Source organism: Neodiprion virginianus, chromosome 2 (assembly GCF_021901495.1).
Source record: "Neodiprion virginianus isolate iyNeoVirg1 chromosome 2, iyNeoVirg1.1, whole genome shotgun sequence".
Taxonomy (NCBI): Eukaryota; Metazoa; Arthropoda; class Insecta; order Hymenoptera; family Diprionidae; genus Neodiprion; species Neodiprion virginianus.
The window spans coordinates 37,468,912-37,479,773 of record NC_060878.1 but is presented as its reverse complement, the minus strand read 5'-3'; the positions used below and the strand labels follow the sequence as shown (position 1 = coordinate 37,479,773).

Sequence of the window (10,862 nt, the reverse complement as noted above, 5' to 3'; positions counted from 1 at the left end):
AATTTTAGACCCAAAGAACGTCAATATATCATTTCTGGACGACAGGCATCGATATTTGATTTGTCATTTGGATCAGGGACATAGAGACTCATTCGCCAAATAAACATTTATGCATGTATCAAATATTTATTCACATCGAATTCCAATGAAAAATGAATTTTAATTAACATCCGGCGATTCGCAAACGAAGGCAGCAGATTGCGTACAACGGATGTCATTGAGCCGGCCGTTTTTGTACACTGATCCGCAATCTTCATTGTTGGCATTGTTGGGTTCTCCGTTCCCCCACTCATAGAAACCGACCGTTGCCAGGGATTTGCCGTCGATGGTAACGAATTCGCCTTCTTCGTAGAGGTCATGAAATCCGATATGGGCGTAGTTCGAGTCTTCCGAACCAAAGTGAGGACCGGATTTCGTGAAAAGATTACCGATCACTTCCGCTTCCCTGGCTGAGTTCACAATAGCGAGGTGTGCACCTTCGCTTTCGCACACTTTTCTAGCCTCGTTCCAAGTGGCTGCTTTCGTGTGAAACTTGTGCCCACCGATACCTGGCGTGTAACTGTGGTAACAGTGAAAAAATTTGTAATCAGAGGAATCTAATTTGCTCCAAAACTTATGGGCGGCTGCTCAATTCATTCTGCTGTATCAGAACAATGGCGGTGTGCTTTTGGTCGTAATTGGAAACGTATGTATACATGATGTCGAATGCGTTTCTTTTTAGAGCGACGGAAATTAATCGAGCCAATCAATAAACAATACGAAAATGTCGATAAGTTACTAACGTGTAATCGGGGCGTTTTACATTCTTCTCTGATAATCCCATCTCTCCGCATCGGCGATTTATTTCTGGGACCAATACTGAATTTTGGTTCCCCTGGAACGGCTGTGTCTTATCCAAGGTCTGGTCGATGGCTGGTATTGCTGTTGAATTATCAGATCCAATAACGGTCGGTCGAATATTTGTTCCGAAGCCGAGGAAATACACTTGTCCGTAAACGATCAGCGATAATACCGGAGACATGATGATCCTGGATTCAACTGAGTAGAAATCCAATTATTCGCGGTGGCGGCAGTCATGCGAATATTACATACTTGTGATGTTAGGTTGGAATAATATATGTATACAATGTCAGATAATGAGTGAAAAAATCAGTTCAATAGTAACCGCGATTTTTAGGTAAATAAACGTGGGATTTTCAATATATGTTATACATGGGGCATTCCATGTCAAATTTACCCCCTTTGTCACTCACCATTTTTGATTCGTTCCGCGATTTTTTATACGATTCTACCATCTAAAAAAGGCACTCTCGAAGTTTTTCAAATTTTTTTCGTCAACAGTATTTTTTTTAAATATTATTCAAATCCATTTCGAAATCAGTCTTTTTTAAAAATCTGAAAAAATTCTGAAAAATGAAGTTTCTCATTCCGATCATACCGACACCTGGCCGATGATGGGCCGATTTTTTCTTCTATTTTTTTTTTAGTACTTCAAACATTTTCAACAAACGAAACTCTATGTTGCAACGTTACGAAAAATCTTTAAAAATTCTAAAAAATCGAGCCTTTCAATTCAAAATTTTTTCAAAGATTTTTCATAACTTTTCAAGACGGCGCTTTGTTTGTTGAAAATTTTTGAAGTGCTAGAAAAACAGAAGAAAAAATCGGCCCGTCATCGGCCAGGTGTCGGTATGATCGGAATGAGAAACTTGATTATTCAGAATCTTTTCAGATTTTTAAAAACGACCGATTTCGAAATGGATTTGAATAATATTTAAAAAAAAAACGGTTAGCGAAAAAAAATTGAAAAAATTCAAAAGTGCCTTTTTTAGATGGTAGAATCGTATAAAAATTGCGGAACGAATCAAAAATGGTGAGTGACAAAGGGAGTAAATTTGACATGGAATGCCCTATGTATATATGTGAGACAGATCAAACTACGTGAACTGAATGAATCTATTATGTACGCAAAATAACATAAACCAAGAAACGAATATGACAGAAAGTTTTCGTCTCTTGAGCACCCGATGTAAGAATGTATGTAGATGAATGTTTACATGTTGGGAGATGTAATTTGAAAAATTGGTGATTTCGAAAAATTAAGCTAGGTGGTCTAGCGGAGTGAGGCTTCGGTCAAGCATCTCTAGATACCAGGTTCGATTCCTGGCTCCGTCGTTAATATTTCGAAATCACCAATTTTTCAAATTTACATCTCCCAAAAGAATATAACCTACGTCGGTTCTCCACATAAGACACACGCTCGCCGTACGATCGCCGAACGACTAACTGGCCCACACTGGCCCCTCTAACGCTCGAGACGCATATATAGTCGCTGCGAGCACTCACACACATGCGACTCACCCACCCACACCGTTCGCAAGCACATGCTAATTTTTTTTTTTTTTTTATTTTGCGTTCCTACACCCGGCCGTCCTGCTCACACTTATTCACCCCCGAATGTAGATTCTCTGGAACATCTTCTTCGTCGTTATCGTCGTACTTTGACGAAGGCTTAATGTGATAAGCCGCGATTGCCTTCGTGCGCACCTACTCTCTGCACGAGATAACATTCGTTGCGCAACACCTTCGATATCTCGTATGGTCCGAGATATTTCGCCGCAAACTTTAACCCTGGTCCTTGCTGCGTTCTTTTTATCGCGACGATATCTCCCTCGCGATATGCTCGCGCTTTCTTGCGCTTTCGATTGTATCCTCGTCTATTTTTTTCCTGGATCCGCTGGAGACGATCTTTCGCGTGTTCTCGAATCTCGTCTCGCTCCTCTTGAAAAATCGTCACGAATTCTTGTTCGACTAAGTCGCCCAACGATTCATTTGTTCATGAAATTTTCAATTTTCAAATTGTGATTTTAATTTTATTTTAACAGCTCAATTAATATTGACCAATTGACGCAGGTGCGAAAACACCGACGTCAAACCGAAAAACCCGCGTCTGCTCTAACGCTGTCAGAGGTCACCAACCTTACGACATCCAGGAAATTACCGGCCTGCTTACGTACTCAATAATAATGAAATACGTAGATAAGCACATCGCAAATATTGAATCTCACGTATAACGTCGTATTGAATTCTATTTACACATGTTTCACTCGTAAATCGGGAATGAGGGTACAAGGGAAATTACTGTTCGATTTTCACTTTTTTTGTTGCACGTACAGTAATGTTGGTTAATAGGTTCCTAATGGCACAAAATTGTTTTGCGATCAAAGCTGGAACGAGTTTCCGTTCCAATAAAATTTTATGTGCCAATAACTAGCGATGCAAGTGACAGGAGAAACAAACGATATATTGCTCATGGACATGTAAAATTTTTGATACAAAGAAAACTGGTCTCAGTTTTGATTCCACAAAAATTAACGAGTCACTGGAAATCTCTTGATGAAGAACACGGTACGTACGTTAGTAAAAGAATGATCAGGTGGAAATTAGTTAACTTCGTCGAATTATCGCTTTAACAGAGGATGCCCCACACTTGTATTTATTATTCATTTGTAATACAATTACATAAGCCATTTACTTATATTTATACATGTTTTGGGAAGTATAGATAAGTGTTACCTACTGTTTATGTACCGGAGTATATAGCGTGAGAAACTTTGACGCAAAAGTACAGATTTTTAATTCAAATATTGATACTGGTAAATTATCGAACAACCAACTAGTACAATGGTAAAGAAAAAAAAAAACATGAAAATCCAAGCGAATATGAATATGTATTCGCATAGTCCTCAGCAGAACTATTGACAGTGAAAACTCACGTATAATCGTCTCGACTAAACATGTTCATCGCTAACCTTTGACTTGAAATGGCTTGAGTGTAATACGGTGTGATTAACTCGATTTACAAAATACTGTCATCATTCATCATTTGAGACCGCGATGAATCAATGGCATCAAAATGTTACTCAGAGTCATGTGATTTGTGAGTATGAAGTGTTTATTCAAAGTACATTTTTGGAACAAGCTTCCTTTAATAACTATTATTGTATAATCATGGCTGAAATCTAGCCAATTCTCATATATTAGTAGCTATAGACTTTCATTGTTTGCGAATGAAGATCAGTCACTTTCGGTTCAGATCGTTGTCAATAGGCTGGCAGCTCGCATACAAAACCAATTGGAACATCGCAACCAATATCGTTAAGTCCCCCATTTTTGTCCAAGGATCCACAATTTTCCGGCTTTCCGCCGTGTCTATTATCTGGTTGTCCAGGCGCCCATTGCGTGAATCCAGCTTTCGCCAACGTCTGACCGTGAATTGTAACGTATTGACCTTCGCGATAAAGGTCGTGAAACCCAATGCCAGCAAACTGTGGTAGAGGTGATCCAATGATTGCCGGCGACTTCTTGTACAGCTGAGTTACCGCATTTGCTTCGGCTACGGAGTTAAATATAGCCAAATGCCCGCCTTCCTCTTCGCAAGTGATTCGAGCTTCGTTCCATAGAACCGCTCGCGTGTGAACTTTGTAGCCACCGATACCCGACGTGTACCTGTGTGAAGCGTAAAAAGAATATCAGGATTATTCAGACACGGTGGCTTTTTTCGTGAAAATTTCTTAATTATTTGATCAACGTTCAAAAGCACGCAAGCTCACGTGTAGTCATCTCTTTTGGTGACTGATTGGCCTCGCAGTAAACACGGCGGCGATGCGGGCAGATTCGCGTTATAAGCTGCGTCTGAAAATGACAGTACGAAGAAGCTGAACGATTGGCCACTTTCTAGATTTATAAACGTTCCGAGAGTAAATTGACACGTGTTGGCGAGGTATTACACGTAAAAGCCACGAGTCGTACATCAGGTGACGCGTATTGATCAACCAGCTTGTGCACCATGAAAATGAAATACAATCACTCTACAGAATTACTGACCGTATGGTGAACGTAAAAAGTTTATATTGACGTTAGGACATTGCGGCTGCGCCAGTATCAATGTGATACAAGGCAATACTTGAATCAAAAAAAGGATGACCGCCATGGATGATACTCAGTCGATGTTCAATCACTGATCTCAAAGTCTTTTAATTCACTGACAGTTTGAACGGAGGAGGCTATAATAACGAAAGCTTCAACAACGCTTCAAGACTATTCCAACCAGTAACTCATTACGATCACTGAAACTCCCGATTAGGTGTTTTATCATTGACGTCTTTGCCATTTGTCTTTGACCCGAATCGCTTGCCGTTGCAGATACTTTCCCTGCCGTTATCAATCGAGAATGTAATTAATAAGTATATTGATTCGCTTATAATCAGAGTAAATGCTTCTGACCACTATAAAATTCATGGACGAGATCAGACACGTCTAACAATAGATTTAATTTTTCTCACCATACCATTAACCCCGAAATACATGTTTAGTAACACTTTATTAGCTATAATTTTTTAGCACAAATACGAAATAGTAAACAACCACTGACCATTATGCTCGTACACAGAAGCAACGGATTCTTCACCGAATACACAAACATACCCTTGTACGAGGCATGGCTGATTCGGGGAATACCCAGAATTTATCCGAGTGTACAGTATCCAATTGACATTTTGACCCTCGGTTTAACCCAAAGTTTTCGCCGCTGTTTGTACAGTTTTTATCCTGAAATGCCTCCGTTCATTGTCGTACTAACCTTTGAGTTGTGTAAAATAGCTGATAGCAAATGTCACACGTCAGATGTAAGACTTCTGCTGCACAGCCGTAATCCGGTTGCCAGCAATGAATATATAACGGATGCATAATGCTGTATAACATATTGTAACGGGAAATTGAAATAGGCGCTATTTTCTCTGGATTCTAGGACTTTGAAAAATGTATCAAAAAGGGGATATCGATCTAATACGTGTTCTCAAAAATAGTAGCGTCTATCACTATGGTAATCGTTATTTAACTCTGTAAGACTCAAAAGGTCATTTTTTCTCAGGGAGTATTTCTGATTTTTTTTCATACATCATAACGCGCCTGTATTTAGATACACGTTTTGACTTTTCATGTTTCTTGACAATAAGCAATTGGAACATTTGGACAAAACACAGGTAATGAAGTGAAAAATTCTAAGACGACAGTTAATCAAGACCCATGGAACACTTACGCGTAATCATAGGGTGCGAGAGGAGATTCGATTGCTTCTGTCAGTCTCTGCATTTTGTCTTATTCAGATACGTTAATAACGTGGTGGAGGTCGTAATAATATCTACATATTTCCCAAACCCGAAAGCTTTGATGAGTGAAAGTTTGAAAAATAACCAGGCAATTTCTATCGCAAGCTTGCATAACGTTGGCGAGGAGCAACATGACGCAATCTTAAAGTTTTGTTTGCTCGACGTTGACATTTTTACCCCCTTATTGATTATGCCGTATTTGATATCAAACTATTCAGTAAAATGAAACAATTGATGCGAAAAAACCATCCGCGTAATAAATAAATCTCATACTGTGCTGTTTTTAGGAACTTCTTTTATCATTAGTGGAGCTGACGCAGGAATGGAGCATATAGTACAACGGTTGTATACGAGCATAAGTCGATTACAACGGATCGTTACACGTAAATTTGTTTGAGACCAAATCGTTTTATTTACCACCTTTACATCATTCGCTTCAGTAGCAATTCTAATATATTTATGACTGTTGATCTTACACCGTCAAATATTGAAGACTGATCTCCTGCTCGGTGTTTTTTTCAGTTGATCGGCAGCTCACATACGAAGCGCCTTGCACTATCGCAATTAACGTCAAGGAGTTGAGCATATACGTCTGAGGCCCCGCAATTTTCATTATTGTAGCGGTTGTTGGGCTCGCCGGGCGCCCATTCATTGAAGCCAGCCTTCACCAAAGTCTGACCGTCGATAGTTACAAAGTGGCCCTCTTCGTCAAAATCATGAATTCCAACGCTGAAGAAATGTGAGTGAAGAGGCCCAGCAGCTTGCTCCGCTTTTCTAAAAAGCTCAGTAACTTTATTCGCCTCGGCGCGGGAGTTAAGGATTACTAAATGACCGCCCTCCTCCTCGCAAGTCGTTCGACCCTTTTTCCATGAAACCGGTCGCAAGTGAACTTTATAAGCACCAAATCCCGGAACGTACCTGCGTGTGTTGGGTATTCAGAAAACTATACGGATGCTTTCATGCATTAACAATGAGACTTCTTAAGATGAGTGCACCGGTGCACGTACTCATAAAATAAAATATTGACATATAAACATGAGATCGTCTGTTGGGAGTGAAAACTCACGTATAGTTACTTTCGGTGGTAACCGACTGATTCCGTTCCTGGTGGAGTGGCAGCGACGTGTTAAGCGAATCCAAGACAATAACTGTTGCAAAATGTCAAGATATCAGTAAGGTAAGTGGCCTTTGAAAATACTGAATTAGCCACTGCAAATATACGGGGCCGTTTTAATGCGCGTCAGATTTCATAAATATCTGTTGGTTGTAGAGTTGGCGAGTGCCAAAATCATCCATAGGTACACCCGCAGATCGGAGATACAAATATATCGTACCCCTGATCATCAGACGTGCCAGGACTGATAGAAAAACCCTGAGTTTCGGAACTTTTGTTTGACGTGAAAGTAAGTAGCAACATAGTCCTAACGAAAATCACTCACTCATTGTCGGTTGATAAAGCCAGACTACAACAGGATTAGTTGATGCAGGTTGTTGTGTCATCGTCAGTGTAATACACAACGATATTTGGAGTGCAACGAAGATGATCGCCATTGCTGGTATCCAGATGTATCGGAGAGTGTAACTGATCTTGACACCTTTCTTGAGCCTCGACTAGACGAATCAAAGTTTCAACGATGTTCCGGTGTTGACAACTATTTCATAATCTGATCTTGTTATTTCCAGCCATGTTTTAATATAAAATTCCGAGTATTTTATCTCTCAAATTTATCATTCACCTTCGACCTTAATGAAGGCTGCTTTCGTCTGTAAGATCGACGCAAGCCACTAAATAATCTTGTCTTTTCCGCCTCAGGTTGGTGCGTAGGAAGGCTCAGTTGGGGTGAAAGAATCATGCGATACCACGATGGCGTGAACTCAGGGCCCCATTGGCTGAAATATCGCGTAAAGATTTCTGACCGACTCTCAGTGCTGTTTTCTTTAGATGTAACTGGTTTGCAATTCAAACGTCATCTTTGCGATTTCGTCGTATCGTTTGGAAATCCCAGTTAGCTCATATTCCGTATATAGTACGTAATTGGGTACAAACTTCTAGGGTGCGCAGGGGCTATCAAGACAAGCATTCTGAATTCGGGCACCCGTGATCGGAACTCATTCTAACGGCTCTGGAGGGCTTTGAAGGATTTGGTACCTCGCGCTTGTTCGTGGTGTAATGAATGAGCTGTGATCACTTTCGATCCAACGTTGTATTCGGGCGTAAACAATATCGCAGTATTTTTCTATGAAATTAACAAAACGCTCTACGTAAAAACTTTTACCATTCACCTGAATATACGAATGCCTTACCACGAACGACAGAATCATTCTGCAACGTATGCTGTACGTCAGGGCACAATTCCGGATTCGAGCGGAGAAAGGAGATTGACATCTCTGCTAATTACGCAATATTCGCATCAATTTTGAGAACGTAAGCACTGAGATATAACTGGATCACTTCGAGCAATGACATCATAAAAATGTCGCTAAGCCGACCTCTGAACTCGAGAATCTACGGTGTTACGGAAGCGGATTACATTAATTAACAAGGATGGCAGCCACTGGAGACTTGAATAATTGTTCGTTGAATATTTTTATTCCGTAGCGATGTTACGTAGTTTCATTCAACCGATACAATACTTCCATCTCTCGGTGAGCAGCAGCAGTGACTGGAAATTTTGTCCAAAAATTACCAGACGTGCCTGTAAAATTAAAATTTTTAATGTATCAAAAATCTTGACTTGAATATTTTCGAGATTCTCTGATTTACAAAAGTTTTTACATATCATGTTTGCGGTAACAAGCTTGAGTACAAGGATGCAAGAAAATTATTCGTAACGTGATGAAAATTCCATTATCAAAAACTTCGCGTCCCGGGAGTAAGTCACTCGGTGGGAGTTGTAGGAAATATTCTCATATAATATGTCTATCATATCTTGATGACACAGATTTCTACAATGCTCTGGGGACAGAAGTGTTCTTCAGGATCCCAATTTACATACGCCCTCTCCTTTAGAGCTTTGTCGTGGACAGTCGCGGACTGTTCATTTTGGTATAAGTTGTAAAACCCTGGATGAACGTACGACGGATCTTTCATGACAATAAAATAATCAATAATGAAAACGACTGAGGCTAGCGAGGACGGAGGCAAAACACTCACCGCGGTGGTGAGGGGCCTTAGATAATTAATCGTCCATCTCCGAGCGGTGAAATAAATATGTTCATCGCTAACCTTTGACTTGAAATGGCTCGAGTCTAATACGGTACGATAAAATCGATTTACAAAATACTGTCATCATTCATCGTTTGAAACCGTAATGAATCAATGGCGTGAAAATATCACTCAGAGTCAAGTGATTTTTAAGTATGAAGTGTTTATTCAAAGTACATTTTTGGACCACGTACCTCCTCATAACTGTTATTGTATAATCGTGTTTAAAATCTACCCAGTTCTCACGTAGTAGTATCATAAACTTTCAATCATTAACGCTACATTATCTGTGAATAAAGATCAGTCACTTTCGGTTCAGATCGTTATCAATACGTTGGCAGCTCGCACACAAAACCAATTGGAATATTGCAACTAATATCATTAAGTCCCCCAGTTTTGCCCAAGGCTCCGCAATTTTCCGGCTTGCCTCTGTACGAATTGTTTGGTTCTCGAGCCCGCCATTGTGTGAATCCAGCTTCCGCCAACGTCTGACCGTGAATTGTAACGTATTGACCTTCGCGATAAAGGTCGTGAAATCCAATGCCAACAAATTCTGGTAGAGGTGATCCAATGATTGCCGGCGACTTCTTGTACAGCTGAGTTACCGCATTTGCTTCGGCTGCGGAGTTAAGGATAGCCAAATGCCCGCCTTCCTCTTCGCAAGTGGTTCGAGCTTCGTTCCATAGAACCGCTCGCGTGTGAACTTTGTAGCCACCGATACCCGACGTGTACCTGTGTGAAGCGTAAAAAGAATATCAGGATTATTCAGACACGGTGGCTTTTTTCGTGAAAATTTCTTAATTATTTGATCAACGTTCAAAAGCACGCAAGCTCACGTGTAGTCATCTCTTTTGGTGACTGATTGGCCTCGCAGTAAACACGGCGGCGATGCGGGCAGATTCGCGTTATAAGCTGCGTCTGAAAATGACAGTACGAAGAAGCTGAACGATTGGCCACTTTCTAGATTTATAAACGTTCCGAGAGTAAATTGACACGTGTTGGCGAGGTATTACACGTAAAAACCACGAGTCGTACATCACGTGACGCGTATTGATCAACCAGCTTGTGCACCATTAAAATGAAATACATTAACTCTACAGAATTACTCACCGTATGGTTGATACAAAATGTTTATATTGACGTTAGGATATTGCGGCTGCGCCAGTATCAATGTGATACAAGGCAATACTTGAATCAAAAAAAAGATGACCGCCATGGATGATACTCAGTCGATGTTCAATCACTGATCTCAAAGTCTTTTAATTCACTGACAGTTTGGACGGAGGAGGCTATAATAATGAAAGTTTCAACAACGCGTCAAGACTATACTAACCAATAACTTATAATGATCGTTGAAACTCCCATTTAGGTTTCTCATCCACTCGAATCGCCAGTAAATGAGACTTCTTGAGAATTCTTCATCATTTGCCTTTGACTTGAATAACTTGCCGTTGAAAATACTTTCCCTGCCATCACCAATCGAGAAT

The 10,862-nt window shown here is 40.3% G+C and overlaps 2 protein-coding genes across 2 annotated transcripts; both read right to left on the bottom strand.

Moving 5' to 3' along the window:
- Nucleotides 1-95: 95 nt before the first annotated feature.
- LOC124297819 (uncharacterized) lies at nt 96-5,165 on the bottom strand. Its single transcript, XM_046749138.1, has 7 exons — nt 4,888-5,165; nt 4,614-4,695; nt 4,113-4,509; nt 2,423-2,535; nt 2,235-2,332; nt 783-1,038; nt 96-559 (listed from the first exon to the last, which is right to left on the bottom strand). The coding sequence occupies exons 1-7, from the start codon at nt 4,991-4,993 to the stop codon at nt 160-162; spliced, it is 1,452 nt and encodes a 483-aa protein (XP_046605094.1). The 5' UTR covers nt 4,994-5,165; the 3' UTR covers nt 96-159.
- A 1,393-nt stretch (nt 5,166-6,558) lies between these two features.
- LOC124297818 (uncharacterized) lies at nt 6,559-10,384 on the bottom strand (the record flags this gene model as incomplete). The annotated part of the gene is made up of 5 exons (XM_046749137.1): nt 6,559-7,088; nt 7,237-7,323; nt 7,612-7,781; nt 9,705-10,107; nt 10,212-10,384. Coding segments are annotated over 5 exons (1,233 nt in total), but the record flags the coding sequence as incomplete, so codon positions are not given.
- Between the last annotated feature and the right edge of the window lie 478 nt (nt 10,385-10,862).

Bases quoted from the DNA above. Each gene is read 5' to 3' on its own strand.
- LOC124297819 (XM_046749138.1), bottom strand. From the start codon at position 4,993: ATGGCGGTCATCCTTTTTTTGATTCAAGTATTGCCTTGTATCACATTG. The intron at 2,333-2,422 runs GTAGGAACGCAA...GAGTGCTCGCAG, and splicing joins TGTGAGCAGGACGGCCGGGT to CGACTATATATGCGTCTCGA. The intron at 560-782 runs GTTAGTAACTTA...CTGTTACCACAG, and splicing joins GTAAAACGCCCCGATTACAC to TTACACGCCAGGTATCGGTG.